Source organism: Manis pentadactyla, chromosome Y (assembly GCF_030020395.1).
Source record: "Manis pentadactyla isolate mManPen7 chromosome Y, mManPen7.hap1, whole genome shotgun sequence".
NCBI classification, from domain to species: Eukaryota; Metazoa; Chordata; class Mammalia; order Pholidota; family Manidae; genus Manis; species Manis pentadactyla.
In genome coordinates, this window is record NC_080039.1 from 24,501,797 (window position 1) to 24,523,121 (window position 21,325).

Sequence of the window (21,325 nt, forward strand, 5' to 3'; positions counted from 1 at the left end):
GTGTTTTTTTCCTCTTACATTTCTGGGAGAAATTATGAGCAACAGTGTTACTTCTTTAAGTGTCAAGTAGAATTTTTCAGTAGAGCTACCTGTTACTGGTGATTTTGTTTCCGGGAGTTTTAAAATCATGCATTTAATTTCCTTAGTAGTGCTAGTTCTACAGTTGTCTTGTATTGGTTGATATGTCGTAACTGTGTTTTCCAGTGATGTGATTGATTTCATGTAAACTGACAGTTACAGTTGTTGGGTTCTTTCCAGCACTCACTCCCTATTATCTTACCATATCTGCCACAGTCTATAGGGGCATATCTCTTGTTTCATTCTTGATTTTGTTACTTGTGTTATCTCTGTTTTTTACTTTGTTTTTTACCTTTGTTCACCATGCTAGAAGTTTGTCAGATTATTGATCCTTTCAGAGAACCAAGTCTTTATTTCATTAGTTTTCTCAATTTTTATTTTCAACTCTATTCGTTTTTGTTCTCCTCTTTTACATTTCCTTCCTACTTCTTGTTTCAGGTTTTATTTTGTTCTTTTCCAGTGTTCTTAAAGTGGCTTTGATTATTCATTTAAGCATTTCCTGTGTTCTCATATATGGATTTAATTCTATATGTTTCCCCCTTGCCACTGCTTTCATAATTGCATATATTTTATGTAAATTTTGCTGCATTTGATTTTCACTTATAGTTTATTATGTTTTTAAACTCTATTAAGGCATCTCTTGAACAACACAGAACTATGTTAGTTTCAAGTATTAGAATATTTTTCTGTCATCTTTTCGTTTATTGAATTATAGTTTGATTCCAGTGTGGATGGAGACACAGTTTTACTTCCATTCTGTTAAGTTTGTTAGTGTTTGTTTTATCACCCAGGATATCATCTGTCTTGGTATGTTTTCTGTGGGTACTTTGAAAAGAAGTTGTATTCTACTATGGATGAGTGCAGTGTTTCTGTATATGTCAAGTAAATCCTGTTGGTGGATGGGTTTTTTAGTTCTTAAGTATTTTTGCTGATATTCTGTCTAGTAGTTGTGTCAGTCACTTAGACAGGAAAGTTAATTTTCTGCCTCTCATTATGAATTTGCCTGTCATTTCCTTTGAATTATGTCAGGTTTTGCTTCACATATTTTGCATCATACACGTATTTGGTAATTACACATTTAGGTTTGCTGTGTCTTATTGGTGCACTGACCCATTTCCAATAGATATGTGTCCCATGCATTCTCTGATAATTTTTTTACTCTAAAATATGTTTGATACTGATATAGCCACTCCTGCTCTCCTTTAATATATAAGTATCTTTTTCCAATCTTTTACTTTGAGCTTGCCTCAGAATCTTTTCATTTTACAAAATAAAGAACCTCTGTTAATCTTTGCCGTAGACCATGTGTACTTCCTAGTGATGGATGAATTGTGAGGGCTTAAGCTTATTTTTGGTCTTCTGTGTCCTCTGTTATTCATTTCATCTTTATAGTCCACCCATCCTGAGTTAAGTATCCATTTTTAAAATTTCCGTTATGTTTTGTTTTTTTTCTCGATGGCCTTGCAGAATTTGTATGGCTGCTTTAACATCTTTAATAATTGTAACATCTTGTCACTTCACTTTAACATGTGTCATTCACCTTTTTTTCATTCAGTTTAACATCTTCCTGATTCTTGTTATGTTGAGTAACTTAGAACCGAAAGTGAAAGTTTTTTTTCCTCTATTGAGACTACGAGGACATTTAAACCTTCTGTTTTAACTGTTTTTTTTTTTTCTGATACCACCAAGGCAGGGGAAGAGGAGAAATTCCCTTTTGTTACTGTCTGTCAGATAGAGCTCTGAGTTCCTCTCTCATCCTCCCTGTTTCTTAGGTCGACCATTCCTTGCTCCTGGGCCAGAAGGAAGTTCAGACTCCCTGTGTGTTCCATGGTGGGGGTGTTCTTATTACTGCTGAGCCACAGTAAATGTCCTGACTGTCCACCAGGCCTTCTTTGACATCACTCAAAAGTAAGGGCTTCTTGTTACTTTTGGCTGGCAGAAGAAATTCTCCCTACTTGGGCTTCTCTTTTATCACTCAGGTGTTGGGATACTTTGTTTAAAGTCTTATGAAGTGTAGGTTCCCCACTCAACTTTTTGTGGTGTAGGTGGGTAATGGTCATAATTTTTTCTGTATCATTTGTCGGGATAGGATATTTGTTTTCTATCATACCGTGTTGCCCCTTTCTTGGTTCTTTGACTATACAGGTGTCTTGTGGCGGGGAGGTGCCAGTGGCGGTGGGGGGCTCTTACATCATCTGCATGCATCAGTGTTTCCATATTGCTGGCTTCTTCCAACTTCAAGACCATGGTATTTGAAACAAAAGAAAATCCAGGGAAGTCAACGACCTTGTTCCTCAGATTTTGAAGTCCTAACTATTCTGCTTGCTTTTCTCTGGTTTACAGATTATATTTGTTTATGTATAATTCCCAGATTTTTAAGTTGTGTTTAGTGGGAGAATATTTTGTTTTCTCCAACACAAAAGTATTTTTTTTCTGGGGGGGGTCATTTTAAAGATTATTCTTGGTCAACAATTTAGAATTTTTCAAACTTCTTTTCTTCATGTTCGCTTTTGTTAAAAAAGTTTAAAAAGTTCATGAACATGTCTCTCCAGGCAAGGGAAACAAAAGCAAAAATGAACAAGTGGGACTATATCAAGCTGAAAAGCTTCTGTACAGCAAAGGATACCATCAGTAGAACAAGAAGACATCCTAGAGTATGGAAGAATATATTCATAAATGATGTATCCAATAAGGAGTTGACATCCAAATGATGTAAACAGCTCACACAACTCAGCAAACAAAAAACAAATAATCCAATTTAAAAATGGGCAGAAGCAAGAATGGACTAACAGTTACCAAAGGGAGAGGGAATGGGGAGGATGGATGGGAAGGGATGGATCAGGGGGAGCATTACAATTAGCATACATAGTGTAGCAGGAGGGGACACATAAAAGGCAGACAGTACATACAGAGAAGACAAGTAATGACGCTATAGCATCTTACTATGCTCATGGACAGTGACCGTAATGGGGAATGTGGGGGGGCCTTGATAATAGAGGGAGTCTAGTAACCATAATGTTGTTCAAGTAATTGTACATTAATGATACCAAAAAAAATGTAGGCAGAGGATCTGAACAGAAACTTCTCCAAAGAAGAAATTCAGGTGGCCAACAGGCACATGAAAAGATGCTCCACATGGCTAATAATCAGAGAAATGCAAATTAAAACCACAATGAGATACCACTTCACACCAGTTAGGATGGCCAACACAGAAAAGACTAGGAACAACAAATGCTGGCAAGAATGCAAACAAAGGGTTACCCTGCTACACTGCTGGTGGTAATGTAAATTAGTTCAGCCATTGTGGAAAGCAGTATATATGGTGGTTCCTCCAAAAACTCAAAATAGAAATAACCATTTGACCATGAATTCCACTCCTAGGCACTTACCCTAAGAATGCCGCAGTGCAGTTTGAAAAAGAGAGATGCACCCCTATGTTTATCGCAGCACTATTTACAATAGCCAAGAAATGGAGGCAACCCCTACGTGTCCATCAGTAGATAAATGGATAAAGAAGATGTGGTACATATACACACAATAGAATATTATTCAGCCATAAGAAGAAAACAAATCCTACCATTTCAACAAGATGGATGGAGCTAGAGGGTATTATGCTCAGTGAAAAAAGCCAGGCGGAGAAAGACAAGTACCAAATGGTTTCACTCATCTGTGGAGTATAAGAACAAAGAAAAAATTGAAGTAACAAAACAGCAGCAGGCTCACAGAACCCAATAATGAACTAACAGTTGCCAAAGGGAAAGAGACAGGAGGATGGGTGGGAAGGAAAGGATAAGGGGGAAAAAGAGGGCATTATGATTAGCATGCATAATTTAATTCGGAAGGGACACGGGGAAGGCAGTATAACGCAAAGACAAGTAATGATTCTGTAGCGTCTTACTGCACTGATGGACAGTGACTGTCATGGGGTATGTGCTGGGGACTTAATAATAGGGGGAGTCTAGCAACCACACTGTTGCTCATGTAACTGTGCATTAATGATTCCAAAATAAATAAAAGTTTAAAAGGCCTATTGCTTTATGGGTCCACCCTGTTTCTCAACACAAACTTTTCCCAGTTTATTTTTATTGTAAAATACATATGCCATAAACTTCACCATCTTAAACATTTAATGTACAGTTCATTTGTAAATATGTTCATAATGCTGTAAGTACGTTCATAGTGTTACGCAACCATTACCACCATCCATCTCTGTGGCTCTTTTCATCCAGTTAAACTGATTATTTTATTCATTAAATTAATGTTAATGCACCAATTTCACTCTCACTATGCTTTGACAGCCCTCTGGTTTGACTATATGATTTTGACTTCTGTAATAAGTACCTCATGTAAGTAGAATTACACAGTATTTATTTTTGTGGATGGCTTATTTCACTGAGCATGATGTCCACAAGTTTGACCCATGTTTGTAGCACATACGAGAATTTCCTCCCATTCAAAGTGATTAATATTCAATTTATGGATATGCCACATTTTGCATATCCAATATTCTCTTGATGGATACCATGTTTTAGTCGCTGTGCATAAAAAATCCTGCTGTTCAACACTGGTGTAAAGATGTTTCCTTGAGACCCTGCTTTCCATACTTTTGGTTGTTTACACAGATTTGGAATTGCTGGGTCATAACATAATAGTTTCTAATTTTTTGAGGAACTATACTGTCTTCTATACCACTGCCATTTTACATTCCCACCAACAGTGGCCAAGAGTTCTATTTCCTCCACATCGTTGAAAACACTTGTTTTCTGTTTGTTTTCTTTAATAGTAGCCCGGCTGATGGGTGTAAGGTAATATCTCATTGTAAGTTTGATTTGCATTTCCCTAATGATCAGTGATTTTAAGCGTCTTTTCATCTGCTTATGAGCCTTTTGTGTATCTTTGGAGAAATGTCTGTTAAGTCCTCTGCCTGGTTGTGTTTATCAATCGGTTTATGTTTTTTGTTGCTGAATTTTAAGACTCCTAAACATTTTGTATCAGGTATTCTTTTTCATCCTTTCAATGTGCAGTTTTGAAGTTAGTAGTTATAAGAGTTTAAGTTGTAAATAGAGATCTTCTTTTTTTTCCTGGAAGTTCGATCCTTCTGTCCCATGAGTACTGTCCTGAAGAGACTTGGGTAGTGTTCAGTTATACACTTAATTTGTTTTTGGATGTTATGAATTCAGTATACTTTATTGAAAGCCATGTAATTAAAGCAGTGTTGATATAAATATATGCATGAATTTGATATTTATGTAATTCAAGTATTTTCTTCTAGGCAAGTTGGATAAATGCAAGTAAAAAGCAACGTGAAAAGCTACTTGAGCTGATAAGTCGTCTTGCAGAGCACGGTGAAGATGACATGTTGGCACAGAAGGTGTTGAACCTTCTTTGGAATCTGGCCCACAGTGATGATGTGCCTCTAGACATCATGGACCTTGCTCTTAGTGCCCACATAAAAATACTAGATGATAGTTCTTCCCAGGTATGGGAGTGTTTTCTTTGCTCATTTTTTTTCTGACTTTCTTCCCTCCCAGTTAGGATGACTTCTTGAGAGGATAGTGCCATTAATTTTGTTCCTAAAATAATTTTGAAGAATTAACATTTATCATAAACGTCTGGCTTCCTCTCACTTTTTCAGTAAGTTTTCTTATCATTCACTAAGTGTGTATCACCTTGCTAAAAGGATCTGTATAGATAAAACAACTGTATAAGTTGTTTTAAATGTACGATGGTGAACTAGAATCATGAAGTGGTAGTCAGTAGTGACTTTGGAGGTAAGGTAGATTATGGCTGAAAAGAAGTCCATAAAATTAACGAAACTCCAAATAGAGCTTTTTCCCTATGGGCAAATCACAACAGCTTTATGCCTTTTTTTTTTTTTTTTTTTGCTAATTTTATGTGTTTTTATACTAATTTTACTTACATTCTTTGACTTTCTCCTGGATTTCTATCTGTGGTTTTCCATCCTACTAACAGGTGGATTAAATAATTTAGTAAAGATGATATGTTCCCTTAAAAAAAAATGACTGGGCAGAGTTCTCTGCTTTCAGTTGGACTTGAATTTAATCATGGTCAAGATACAGTTCTTGGGTTTTGAAAACCGGATAGTTGTGAGGGTTCAGAAGTATTTCCTGAACTGAATGACTTAATCAGAAATATGTCATACGTACACACGCACATATAGACATAGATAGGTGAATAAACTCAAAGAATAGCTTTACCTGGCATATTAAAATCCCTTAAGATGTCACTTACAGTTTGTGGGCCAGTAAGTCCTGTTGATATAAACAAATTTATTTCAGTTCTGAAGATACAAACTAAAATTTACCAACTTGTCCTTTACAGATAGATTAAAAACAGGGAGCTTCATAGTTGTCAGCAATACATTGTATTATTTGCAATAATTCATGTAGAGTTTCAAATTTTTCGAAGGAAAAAAATTCAATCGTTTCATCAGATGATAGTGTTAACACTGTACTTGATTTACACTGTTTATGAATGTGAATCAAAGCAAAATACTTGGTATAAACCCTGAACTGTTACTTCCTCCTTACATTTCTTATTCGTATCATTGCCTTAACACGGTGCCTTACACATTGCCCCATTATTAAGTACTGGGTTTCATGGAATTTAATAAAAGTGTTTTGCTTTTTTCATCTTCAGCCTTCATTCGTCTTTGTTACGGAAAACCAATAAATACATCGTTCTCTTTGCTATCAAGCCCAAGATGCTTTTAAGAGCCATGACAAATTTAATATTCATGTATAAATATTTTTAAATTCATAAAGATGTGCAGAATTCAACTCCACTCAGTATTTTCACATCCAGATGTTTTTCTCTGGGAAATGGTGTGAAGACACCACAATATTTGTGGATGTAGACATTCTTTACTATTCATACAGTGAAAAATGGAAACCACTTAAAATCATGAATTGTACTCTGTAGTATATATTGTGGCCGTTAAAATGACTATTGATGTCCATAGTAATTAATGAAAACACTTATAGTATGGACCTTATTTTGTTTCTAAAAACAGACGTACAAGTGTTTGTAAAATATTCTTCCAGGGAAGGTGTTGAATGAACATACAGAACTGTCTTTTCCCCCACGCATGTATGCACAAAAACAGAATCATTACAGTTAAAATTTTGTTAGGTACTGAAATCTGAATTTCTGATTACTAGTGATCTTAGGTAAAAATCTGGAAGGAGGTAAATAAACCATGGCAGAATATTAGAAATGAACTTAGTCTTTTAATATTCTTAGTTTTTCTTTAGGTGATTACTTACACTTATTTTCTCTAACATTGTTTGTATATTGGTTTGTTTTTATTTTAATGATTTTTTTCCTTGCAAAATTATACTGTGACTTTATTGATGAAATACACATTTCATTGATCTTTGTTCTTTTTAGGAAAACAGGCTAACGCCAATATACATGTTTTTGCTCAGTTTTATGAGTAAAAATGATATATCCACATTTTATGATTTGTTTTCAAAATCAAATTTCTTGTTAATGTGCCTAAATTCTTTGGATTTATGTTTTGGTAGATAGATTTCTGAATTCATGGATCACTGAATTTGTATAGTAGTGTTTTGCATTGTGGAAGTTGAGTGAAAGTTTCAAAATAAGAACATACTTAAAGCGTTCTGTTTGAACCAACATCATAATTTTTGTGATGCTTAGCCGAGAGGTTTTTCTACTTTGTAACTCTCAGAGTAATTTGAAATTAGAGTTATGTTAAATACTGGTCCGTATAATCATAACTTTTTGTTTGTTGTATAAGGATCGAGACACACAGAAGTTGCAGTGGATAGATCGCTTCATAGAAGAACTTCGCACAAATGACAAGTGGGTGATACCCGCACTGAAACAAATACGAGAAATTTGTAGTTTATTTGGTGAAGCCCCTAAAAATTTGAGGTAAGACTTTTCATACAGAAAATTTTCTGAATTTTTGTTCTGTTGAAACAGATATTAGTGAAAACAAATTTTAAGGAAGCAAGTGTAGGAAAACAAGAAACTTAATGAAGGTTTGAAACAAAACAACAGTTCTTGATTTTGTTCATTTTTGTATTTTATGCCACAAAAGTGACATACTCAGGTTACATAACAATTCAGTATCAGAGTCAAGATTTCGCCGTGGACTCTTCATTCAAATTGTCTTGAACTTCCAGCAGTTAATGCCATACATTGTTTTTGTATGGGTTGTATTCATCTCGACTCCTCATTTCATATTAACATTTCTCCCAGTTTTCTTTCCTTGGCCCAGTACGCATTCTTAGCCCACATGAAAGTATTTCACACAGTCCCTTATTATTCTTTAATTGGTCTACTCTTCTTGTATTTCTCAACATTTTTTATTAACTTTAATTTCATACTAGGGAAGAGGGGTGATAACATTTATTTCAATTTAAAAGTTAATTTTTTAAGATAAGACTATAACAGAAATAATGAAAGACGGTAAAACTTTAATGACATATTTTACTTTTTGTTTAGCTGTTTTTTTCTTGAACACCTTAATGTGATTTATTTGGTCTTTATGCTAAATGGTGGTTATTGTAATAATTTATGCTTTTATAATCTTGTGATATCTTTGGAACTCTTGACATTCAAAGAAAAAACTTGGTGTTAGTATAAGAGTATCCAAAATGTAATTATGAGTTAATGAACCCCAGTTTTGTCTGACTGGGTGTAATCTTAGAAAGACTCTCTAACCTTGTAGAAACATTTTTCTTGTGTCTAAGACAATTAAACTGTTGCCAAGATTCTTTACAGCTCTAGATTGATATGATCATACATGTAAACAGAATTCCTGTTTAACAAAATTACACAGTGTCACCGTTAATGGTTTTGTCATGTTGAATTATGCTTCTTTTTTTCTAGTGCTGGAAAGAGTTCATGAAATTGGGAAATTGCATGGAGATAAATACTGGGAAAACTCCTGTAATAATCTGTTAATACCTTTTTGTGAAGGATGTATTTTCATTATGCTTGACCCACTACATATGTTTTGTCATATCTCAAACTCATCAACTTTCCGCTTGCACTTGTACAGGAAATACTGTATATGGTCTTCCAAGGCTGGTGATTTGATAACCAGTAAACTAATAATGACATGAGTTTTGATTTGTTACATTACTGAAAATGGCAAACGGGAAGGGAGCCTAGATATCTTTCAAGTGCCCTCCACGGCAAAATTGGCCTCAGTGTTCCAGAGTGAACCTTTAATGATTAATATCCTTGATGAAGTAAACTTGCGTATGTGCTTTGATACTAGTACAGTATGAGTATAATGGATAATATTGGAATAAATATTTGTTTTGAGACATTCTTTTAAGTTGCTTGGTATTTTATTAAAAGGAGGATTATTCAGCTTGTATTATGAATGTAAAACCTTTTAAATTTGTAAAGTACTAGGTAGAATATAGTCTGTAAACTCTTAGTCATAACAGTGTTCACTGGCCTAATTAAACTGTTCGGCTGTTCTCATTTTAGTAAGACTCAGCAAAGTCCTCGTGCGTTTTATCGTCATGATTTAATCAGTCAACTTCAGCACAGTCATACCTTAGTTGCTCTGGTGGCAGAAAACCTTGCAGCATACATGAATAGCATGCGGCTGTATGTTAAAGGTATGTATTATAACCTAAAATGAATTACTACGAATGAACACGGTCGTCCTTCCATGTTTTAATTACATCAGAATGACAGTATGTTTATTTTTAAGAGGACCAAGAAATGGAATTGAATTAGTTTTATGACTTGTATTCATTTATGTGTCCACCGTGGCCTTCCAGATCTCACACAATATAAAGTTTAGGCCAGCTTTTCAAGGCACTGTATAAGGCTGTGTCTCTGTTTATTTCATTGGATTGATTTTTTTTTTATCTTCCCATATCTGGAAAGTCTGTCTGCTTTTACCTGTATTTGTTGCTACTCTTTTGGACATGCACAACTCTCTTTGAACCTTTGCTTTCTTACTGCCACAACTTTTAACTGCCTTTCAAGAAAACTGGATGCTAATTCTCGTGTTGTTAATTCTGCCAAAGTCTGATCTTTCATAATGTTGTAATCACTTCTAATAACCCTGAATTAATGTTTTCCGTTGTTCACAGAAACGTAGTAAAAATCACTACATTAGTAGTCACCAAATATTCTCACCAGTTCTCAGAATCTGAAATTGTTTAAACATATTATAAATATTTGTAATCCTCAGTATTTGGCTAGAACAGTGGATTCTGTGTATGAGCTTGTACCTTTAGTGGTTGTGGTACGGTATAGTTGAGTAATAAGTTACTTACAAAAATCCTCACTTTTTTACTAACACACACGTACCCATATAAACGTTAAAGAAATGTAGTGATAATATTAGCAACTCTTCAGATACTCCTAGTGATCTAATTATATCCTGTTACTCTTATTTTTACCCATTCTGTATACTCTGGTCTTACAGCTAAGTATCAGGTGCTATAATTATTCCCATTTCAGTACTACCAATTGGAATCCAAGATTCCTTCTTAGCCAGACAGTTAGATAGGGAAGGCAGGATAGGCATAAAACTTGATTAATTTTCTCTAGCTTGAGCAGCCAAAATAAATAAGCCTGAAGTTTGTACGTACTTCTCTCAACTTTTCTATGCTATCAAGCTTTCCTGGTGGTACAGAGCCCCCCTACCTACAGTTAAGACCCTTTTCCAAAAGTCGAGTCAGATACTTAAGTCTGTGATCATTTTTATTTACCTCATTTTTGCATGATTTAATGTTACTTTCAATGTCATAGTTCATAAAGACCAAATGGCCAAGGCAGTCAGTTGGGAGCACAAGTTGTATTTGTGTTCCTGCTTTATCTCACTCATGATCACAGGAAGGTCAGCGTTCTTCATTTCTACCTTTATATTGCTTTTTTGCAAGCTTAGAAATACAAATGCATGCTGTATAGTTAAACTGCCTAGATTTAAAGCCTAGCTCCAACCCTTAATAGCTGTATAACTTGCACGTTATTTAAGTTTGCTGTGATTAGTATTTGCCAACATACCAAGGACTTGAATGTTTATTTTATTGAGTTCATCTGAATTCATTTATTTCGTATTACTTGTTTCTTTTACCCATAAACTTTTCCTCCTCAGTAGAATATTTTCCAAGTCTGACTAATGTTGCTTAATTAGTTGGTTTTCAATGTAGGGATAATGTTAATTCTCCCAACTAAAACTTGTAACATTAAATGTATTCTGTGACATAGAAGTAACAATGACACAAATTATGGTGATTGCATCTCTGTAAGAAGCATGTTGCATAAATCTCTTCAAGATAAAGTAAGATTCTTCCAGTTCACTGATGTTTTCCTCAGTTTTATTTAATCAGTATTATGCATTTGCCATGATTATATTCCATTTCTACTGTCATCTTTGATTTTGGAAAAATTATTTGCCCACTGGCAGCAAAACAACTCTGTTTTCATGTTATCTTAGAGCAGCTGAATAAAATGCCTCGAGTTTTACATGTGGCAAAACCAAGTTCTGTTGACTCCTTAGTGAATTCGTTCACTAACCACAATTTTTCATCCTGAATCATTTTTAAAACTTTCTTAAATGGTGCACCAATAAACTATAATACAATTTTGTTTCTTTCTCCTCAAAGTGTTAGTTGCCATTTTCTTCTCAAAGTGTTAGTTGCCAGATTCCTGAAAAAGCTTTATAGGACATACTAATTATTTTAACTTGTGTTTTGTAAGGACTGCCCGTTCCCATTACTCTTCCTGTTCTTTTCATTATGACATTTGATTATTTTCAGGACCGTTCACTAACATAAAAAGAATTCTTTATATGTGTGATTCAACAACAGTGCAGTATCAGAATACATAAATATCCTGACATTGACTTATGCTAATTCACTTGGTAGACCTATTTCATTTCTACTTGGCAACTGTAAAGTATTTTTAAATATTGTGGGTTCTTATAATTTAAAATATATTTATAACTAGTATTCATTTTATTAAGTTAATAGCTCTTTGGGAAAGTGAATTATATTCAGGCTTATCTCAGGCAGGTTTTACGATGAGACTTGGACATTTTAGGTAAGAAAGCAAAATTTATTTAGACAATATATAAGCATGTCCAAAGGATAATAGGTGTCATATCACACCAGCCAAATCTATGACAATTTATCATCAAAATAGTGATGCTCTGGATTATAACCTTTCCAGTTTATAGGTTCTCAAGTCAATCGTTACATGAGTAGATAAGCTGAGGAAAGTGTCGACTAATAATGTAGGAAAAATAATGGATTATAAAACTATTCAGTGAAAGTTTGATGAGTACCAGAGTATGGACATAGTACCAGCGCATCTTCCGACAAATTATTAATTACAAAGGGAAGAGTAAGAACTCTTTAGTGGAGAAACTTGTTGGGAACATCTTGAGTGATCTAAATTAACATTTTAAGTATGGGGACAGACCGGTAGCATATAACAGTGTAAGGGAGTTAATGGTATTATTTTATGAAAGGTCCATAACCTGAATAGAACTAGAGATAATATGAAGGAAACCCAAACTGAGTGGCCTTTGACAAAGAGCTTTACTTTTTAAAATAATCAAGGTAAGAAACAAACAGATAAATTAAAATTCTGGGTTTAAGAGGACAGTTACATTCAGTGTGTGTGAACTTAGATTTGATTGATTATAGACTGAGAGAAGGGAAAGCCTAAGAACATTATTGGGATAGTTAATGAAACCTGAATATAAGCAGTGGATCAGACATGTTTAAAATCGAACATACTATGGTTATGTCCTTGTTATTAGGAAATAAACCTAGTTGTGAGGAGTAGAGTGTCATGTTTTCAGTTTATTGTCAACATAGTTACATTGACAAAATTGATGTAAACGAATATAAATGTACTGATAAAACAAATTGGCAAAATGTAAATAATTGGTATACCTGGCTAAAGAATAGTTCCTTGTGTCATGTTTGTGCCTTGTGTATAACTCTGAAATTATATCAAAAAAGAATGTTATGTCATGCTCTTCCTTTCTCACCACCCCCAATCCTGCTTAAGTAAGCAGACAGAGAAAGTTTTTAGATAAAAGGTTTTAAAGGGGTAAAATAGCAGGTAAAGTGGTAGTCCAAAGTTTAGTAGGTGCTTCAAAATCAGTGTTCTGGAAGAAAAGACAAAACTTTTTTAAGTAGTAGGAAGTCACTTCCTGCAATTTTGGGAGCGTGTGGTTTGGTGTAATTGATAACTTTAAGGAAATAAGCAATATGATTTTAGGGCTGCCAATAGGTGTTCATACATGTGGAAATAGGAAACGGTCATAATGCATGTACCTTTGTTTACCAATCCGAACACATAACCAAATGTTCTGTGTAGTCCGTCTTTCAAGAAATCAAGATTTTATGTCTAGTTGAAGTTTTTCTGAGACGAAAAATGTCATTTTTGAAGACTTGGGTTGCCTTTACCAATTCTAAAAGAAGCTCACAGAAGTAGAATTCCTTGATATCAGTACTGACATACATAATGTTAAAAGATATGTATCTCAGAAATATCAGTACCTTTTGTTGAAGATAATTTCCAAATTCTCCAAAACTTCAAATTTTTGAAATAAATGTTTTTGGTTCTTCAGTGGTTCACAGCCCTTGTTGGAGGCCTTGTGTCTCCTCTGCCACCATAAACAATTTGGTGTTTTCCAGATACCCAGCTTTATCTAATTCTTCTGTGACTTTTATTTTCCTTAATATTGACATAAACAACCAAATGAGAATTTTTTTAAGACAGACTCCTGTGTTGTAAAGTGAGATGTCATCCAGACAAAAATACTACACATAGTACTTTTAGAGCTACGTTCTTTTGACTTTTCCTTTTCCAGTAACACACAACTGAGAATTTTTTCACTCAGCATATAATTTTAACAGAGTAAGTTCAAAGGACTTGCTCATTTTATATTATAAAAATAAAGGATTTCCAGCCTTGGGTAAGCCTAGTTACCAATAATTTATAATCATTATGGGTGTGTAGGTTTTTTGAATATTTGAGACTGTTAACAGATACTCATCTGGTAATTGTACAACAACTTTATCAAATGCATTTGAACTCCTGTCACCCTAAATTATCTGTGAAAGTACTTAATGTTATTTTCTATACCAGAAAATTTTTTCCTTGCAATAACAGGGTTTAGTAGAAGAAAGAAAAATGAAAAAAAACTATAAACTATACTTAGAAATTGCTTCAGTGAATGTGAAGAATAGAAGGGGGATTATGCTGAAGTTATTTGTGATCGCACATTGAGCAGATCATATTTTCCTTCAGATTATGTGAAAAGTGTTGGTTGTTGGTAAATTGGGTATATATAAATACCACTGTTACAGGCTGCCTATTAATGATAAATGCTCATTGCCTTTACTTACTTTGGATAAAGTCAGCAGTGATGTGTATATACATGTGTATAATCCAATGTTTTTTGTTATTTTGAAGAACATGAGAACTGTGATCCACAGACTGTGAGATTTGGAAGTCAATACAGTCATGTTCAAGAAGTCCAAGAACGGCTTAACTTCCTTAGGTTGGTTCTAAACAATTAATGTTATCTTTAAGGGACATAAAAGGCGTACTGTGTTAATATTCTCTAGAATTTAGTCTTTTGTTTGATGAACATCACACCCTGCAGATGAATGTTTTACACATAAGAACCATTGCCAAAAAGTGATGTAACATTTCCTGTGTGATCATTACTAAATAGTTTTAATTACCTGAGGGGAATACAGAAATTTTGCCTATCTTTTAAGCCAAAGCTAAATGTAGTCTTGGGCTGAATTTGTCCAGTAATGTCTAGCTTTAACGACATGGATGTGGATATGGATATATAGAAGTTTCTTAGAAATGCAGCTACCTATCATAGCAGAAAAGAATAGATGAATCATAAGTATTATAAGCAAAATTTCCAGGACACAAAATTTTTCATGAAATCTAGTTATTTATTATTTAGGTTAATTCTTGGGAATTTTCTCTTTAAATTATGTACATTGTATATGCTATCAATGAACCGTGTAATCATTGATGGGAAATATTTAGATTTATACATGAAATCTTTTTAAGTCCATAGTTGCTTTAAAGAATCTTATAATCTGCTCAAAGGTTTGATCTGATCTTTTCAGATACAGGTGTTTTACATCAATTCCACTTGAGAAAAATTATCTTACCAAGTTCTATGATGTTTATTTAAACTGCCCTTTTTTAAAACCATCTGGTAAAAAGGACTTGCCTCCACATATTGAGACTCTCCTGTAGTCGATCATTATTTTTGATGAGTGTGTGCTGTATCTCTTAGGTTTTTATTGCAATAGAAACCTTGTTGAGGGATTACTTTATTAAAGTTTAGAATCAGAAGACCTTTTATAGTTCCTGCCTTATAAATACCTAGAACTGCAATTCATCAAAGGGAAACAGAACTAAGAACTTATGCCTACTGTATAATTGATTTTTTACAAATCACCTTATCCTCATAGCAACCCTGTGAGGCAGGTGACATTCCAGTTTGAAATAAGAAAACTGATGATTCAGTTTGGGAAAGTTAACTTCTTTGAAGTCACACAACCAGCATGTAATTGAACTAGACTACCCATACTGTGTGTCTTACTTTAAAATCTGTTCTTTTCTTTGACACAGCTCTTTTTCAAACTTATTTTAGAGCTTAATTTGAAACTACTGCATTTTATTATTCTGGGTCTCATCTTCCTAATTCATAATTGAACATAGGAGGGATTGGGTAGGATTAAAAGCTAAAAGGCTTTTTCATACTCAGACCTAGAAATACAGAGGTATTAGAGACATACAACCGTGACCCAGAAGAAGTAACCCATTAGCATTAAATAATCAACACACTGTTGGATAAGAAGTATTAACATTCTGATAACTAAGAATTAAATTCAATGAAAAATCATTAGTCCAGTTAAATTAGCTTCTGTTTCCTCTTACTGTCTTTCATAGAAACAGAGTAGGTGGAGAAGTGCTCCGGGAACCTAGAATCTAACTGAGGGAAGGGATTAATTGAAGAGGAGTCTTCAATTTCAGTACACTTTTTTTTTTAGTGGACAGAACTGATAATCACACAACCAGAAATCCCCAGACTAGAACAGTTTGATTATTGATAAACATGCTAATGACTTCTGACATAGAAAAAAGCTAAAATTTTATGTAGGTTATTTTGTTTATTGTGGCCAGGTACTGAGGTTATATCTTCAGAAGTTTAAATTTTGTAAGCAGCGTGGTTTTTTAACAACATTCAGTTATCCCTGACGGTCACTTAAGGTAATACCTCATTTTCCAGTGAAGCCACCATGTAAGAAGGGAGCTTTAAAACGAGTATCTGGTTTCAAAAGCTAAACTTCTTGAGATCAAGGGAAAAGAGAAATACTTAGGGTAAGTAACAGAATTGCTAGCACGGTGCAGTTTTCCCATAATACATGCTTGTTGGTAAATGAATGAATATTGGTGCTTATTTTACTACCATAAGTGTCCAAGAAATAAGTTCTTTTTAAAGAATACCTTTTTAGCTGTAATTAAAATGTAGTTGTGACAAATGTATTATTTCAGGCATATAGAAATTGTGTTTGAGGATAAAATTTTATAAAACTAATTACTGATTTCTGAAATTTTTCCAAGATTTTTATTGAAAGATGGCCAACTGTGCCTCTGTGCTCCTCAAGCAAAACAAATATGGAAATGCTTAGCAGAGAATGCAGTTTACCTTTGTGACCGTGAAGCTTGTTTTAAGTGGTATTCCAAGTTAATGGGGGATAAACCAGACTTAGATCCTGATAGTAATAAGGACTTCTTTGAAAGTAGTGTGCTTCAGCTTAATCCTTCGCTGTTAACTGAAAATGGAATAAAATGTTTTGAACGAATCTTTAAAGCTGTTAATTGTCAAGAGGGGAAACTAGTAGCAAAAAGAAGAGCCTACATGATGGATGATTTGGAATTGATAGGATTAGACTACCTTTGGAAGGTAAGTGAGAAGGAGGAACTCTTGTTTGCAAACATTGTGCCTGAGTTGTTTTTTTAAAAAAAAAATAGCTAAAGGGTCATAATTTAACGATTAGGTTATATTTATTTATTCTGCTCTTGTACTTGCCCTAGGAACCTAGGGGGAGTATTTTTTCACCTTCAGCATCCTGTGTCACCTATTTTTGCTAGTGGCTCTTGTGTTTTTTTTTCTCTCTCTTCTTTTACCACCTGCCTTGATGTTTCTTTTGTACTTATTTAGAATCTTTTGAGATATATACAAGTGCACTGATAGTTGTAACTTACATCTTTCATCCTCCCCTCGTAAGTCATTTTTTCCACTTTTTATGAGGCCATGGTACATTTGATGCCAAAATGACTGATGGACAGAAGAGAGGGCTATTATTTGTAAGGAGTTATTAATAGTTTTACTGACACTGTTTAATTTATGATACATTTTAAGAACTGGAGAGTGAAATTCTATATTCTGTTTAAGGCTAACATTTCTATTTTGATAAGTAAATCCTGTTGCCATCCTTTAAAAATCAAATGTATTACATTGTTGTATTTCATCGTATATTTATTTTCATTGTGGATTTTTTGTTTGCAAATTGTAGATGGACTAAATGTTTGATACGGTGTTTCACCAGAATCAGTGGTGTTCAGACATTTTTAAACAGTTAACCACCGTGAATAAAAAAAATGATATAATGCTAGCTGATAAAGAAATAAAAGCCTGCTTTTCTCTGCTCAGTCCCCACTAGCTGCTTTCTTTTCCCTCCTTAAATCTTTTAAAGGGTCAGCCCTGAAATATTCTTAAAGACTTAGGATTCCAAACATAGTTTAAAACCCAATGATTTAATTGGACAAATTGATAAATGTGCAGAAACTGTGTTTGACAGCATCGCCCTTTTGTTAAATGGTTTTTCTGTGTAAATGCTTTACCTTGTTTGAATTTCTCCTTGAAAATATCAGTTGACCCACCAAATTGCAGAGTTAAATAACATTGGTTAAAGTGCATTTTGTTCTTTTCATTTTTAAGCAAACTGCTCTGTGGCAAAAACTTGAAACTTGGTTATATATTAATCCTTAATTTTCAAGTTTACGTAAATTTATGTTATGGTTTTACTTTATCGAAGTTAAATTGCCTAATACTGTATTAAAAATAGTGAGTGAATGAGAGCTTACGTGCCAAAACAAGATACAACTTGAATGCTAATATTACTATAATTCTGGGTTCTAGGTTGTGATTCAGAGTAATGACGACGTTGCCAGCAGAGCTATAGATCTCCTTAAAGAGATGTATACAAAACTTGGGCCCATATTACAGGTCAATCAGGTAAGATTTGAAATGCATAAAAACTTTTATACAACTAAATTGAAATTAATTTTGTGTTTAGTAGAATCTTTTTAAACTTAGGGTTAATTTTTAAACTAGAAATTAATCTTGTTCAAAATAGGTATTTAGGTATTTAATCCACACCTGCCCCCTACAAAATGGTAACTCAGTTGATTGTTCTTTGGTAATCATTCATTAGGATGTAAGGATTATTTTGAATATAACGTATGTTGAGACAATCAAAAATTGACTGAATTTGACATTTAGTCCTGAAGTTTTTACTTCAATTGGTATATGCTTGCTTATTTTCTTATTACGAGCTTCTTTTTTGTGTTTTATTGTCAAATATGATATGATTGAGTGTTACCAAAAAGTTGAGATTTATTGTCTTTAATTGGACTAATATAATTTTTTATGTTTAAACTTCAAAGCAGTCTGAGCTATTTGGACAATCATTTATAATTTATAGGTAGTTATCCATGAAGACTTCATTCAGTCTTGCTTTAATCGTTTGAAAGCTTCGTATGACACATTGTGTGCTTTGGGTGGCAATGAAGACACAATTAATTTTGCAACGCAGGAAGCCATTCGAATGGTTCGAGTATTAACTGTGTTAAGGGAATACATAAATGAATGTGACGGTGATTATCATGAGAAAAGAACAATTCTACCTATGTCAAGGTTTGTAAGAAATTTATCTAGTAGAGTAAACTTAACAGCTGTTATTTTCTTTGCCAGTTTAACCCCATGTATGATACATGGGTTAAAAGGCTATTAAAAAAATTTTTCATTTCTGGATTTTGTTGTCCTGCCTTTTAAAAATTTACTTGAAAACATTGTTCTCAGCAATGTGCTGAATATGATTGTGGTTTTTTTCTCCTTATTTGAAATTGTTACACGACCTTTTTTTTTTTCAGACATTTCAGATATTGTTAATGTACAATTACTTGAACAACATTATGGTTACTAGACTCCCCTTATTTTTTTTAAATTTTGGTATCATTAATCTACAGCTACGTGAGGAACATTGTGTTTACCAGAGTCCCCCTGTCACCAAATCACCCCCCTATACCCCTTTGCAGTCACTGTCCATCAGCATAGTAAGATGCTGTAGAATCACTACTGGTCTTCTCTGTGTTGTGCAGTCCTCCCTGTGCGAACCCCCTGCCACCCACCACATTGAGCAAGCTAATTATAGTGTCCCCTTTTTTCCCTCCCCCACTGCCCCCTTGTCCTTCCCTTCGCACCCATCCTCCCCCGTCCCTTTCCCTTTGGTAACTGTTAGTCCATTCTTGGATTCTGTGAATCTGCTGCTGTTTTGTTCAGTTTTTTTCTTTGTTCTTATACTCCACATATGAGTGAAATCATTTGATACTTGTCTTCTCCACCTGACTTATTTCACTGAGCATAATACCCTAAACCTTTTTTTTTTTGAAAGTAGAAAGTTTTGAACTTTATTTTTGTGAGGCATTCATTCTCACTAAGAACAGCTTTCTACTTCTATCTTTTGTAGTTCCATTCTGTTACCACCATTACATGCGGTGCTGGTATTTTGTAGTTGATGTGTTTTTAACGTTCCTTACCCATTTACACTTTTAACACTTAATTCCTAAAAGCTGCTTATTCTGTAGATAAATCAAGTATTTTTAACCGTACATATATACATAACCATAAAATTATATACAAATTCTGAATTACATATATAACAAAGACGTAAGTAAATAAACTCAGTAGTAACAATTTAAATGGCATCTCTAGTTTGGGAGAAGTTTATAGAAAAGGTAACCATCACATTTTTAAAATTGTGATTATTTATAAATGTAAAATTGCTTCTTTTTTTTTTTTTTTAATAATTATTTTTTATTGAAGGGTAGTTGACACACAGTATTACATTACATGAGTTTCAAGTGTACAACACAGTGGTAGAACATTTATATACATAATTCTAGGTTCCAGCTATCACCCTACCCGGCTGTTACAATATCTTGACTATATTCCTTATGCTATACCTTACATCCCGGTTACTAATTTATTTTACCATTGGAAGTCTGTCCTTTTTTTTTTTTTTTTTGTTTTTTGTTTTTTGTGAGGGCATCTCTCATATTTATTGATCAAATGGTTGTTAACGACAATAAAATTCTGTATAGGGGAGTCAATGCTCAATGCACAATCATTATTCCACCCCAAGCCTAATTTTTGTCAGTCTCCAATCTTCTGAGGCATAACAAACAAGTTTTTACATGTAGAACAAATTCTTACATAATGAATAAGTTACATAGTGAACAGTACAAGGGCAGTCATCACAGAAACTTTCGGTTTTGCTCATGCATTATGAACTATAAACAGTCAGTTCAAATATGAATACTAATTTGGTTTTTATACTTGATTTATATGTGGATACCACATTTCTCTCTTTATTATTATTATTTTTAATAAAATGCTGAAGTGGTAGGTAGATACAAGATAAAGGTAGAAAAACTAGTTTAGTGTTGTAAGAGAGCACATGTAGATGATCAGGTGTGTGCCTGTAGACTATGTGTTAATCCAAGCTAGACCAGGGCAATAAAACATCCACGTATGCAGAAGATTTCTCTCAGAACGGGGGGGTGAGGTTCTAAGCCTCACCTCTGTTGATCCCCAATTTCTCACCTGATGGCCCCCCTGCGACTGTGCCTGTCTTAGGTTGTTCCTCCCTTGAGGAATCTTACCCGTCTCTGGCTAACCAGTCATCTTCCGGGGCCATACAGGGAAATGTGAAGTTGGTAAGTGAGAGAGAAGCCTTATTGTTTGAAAAAGTTAGCTTTTTACTTCTTTGCATATTTATGCCCTGTGGCTTCTATGCCCAGCATTTGTCTTGAGGTATCTTTACCACTTGGAAGAATTATGATACTCGGTAAATTTGATATGAGGCACGAATTCTAT

The 21,325-nt window shown here is 34.0% G+C and overlaps 1 protein-coding gene across 3 annotated transcripts in view; it reads left to right on the forward strand.

Annotated features, from left to right (window-relative positions):
• The window catches only part of LOC130682127 (probable ubiquitin carboxyl-terminal hydrolase FAF-X), a 193,361-nt gene that overhangs the window by 40,569 nt on the left and 131,467 nt on the right, over window positions 1-21,325 (forward strand). For 2 of the 3 annotated variants that reach the window (XM_057496256.1, XM_057496258.1), the window contains exons 11-17: window positions 5,351-5,557; window positions 7,862-7,998; window positions 9,574-9,707; window positions 14,539-14,626; window positions 16,726-17,068; window positions 18,308-18,403; window positions 18,873-19,084. In XM_057496256.1, the coding sequence (XP_057352239.1) occupies window positions 5,351-5,557; window positions 7,862-7,998; window positions 9,574-9,707; window positions 14,539-14,626; window positions 16,726-17,068; window positions 18,308-18,403; window positions 18,873-19,084 (1,217 nt within the window). Of the gene's footprint in view, window positions 1-5,350; window positions 5,558-7,861; window positions 7,999-9,557; window positions 9,708-14,538; window positions 14,627-16,725; window positions 17,069-18,307; window positions 18,404-18,872; window positions 19,085-21,325 lie in introns of all 3 variants that reach the window. The other variant, XM_057496257.1, reaches the window with a different exon arrangement.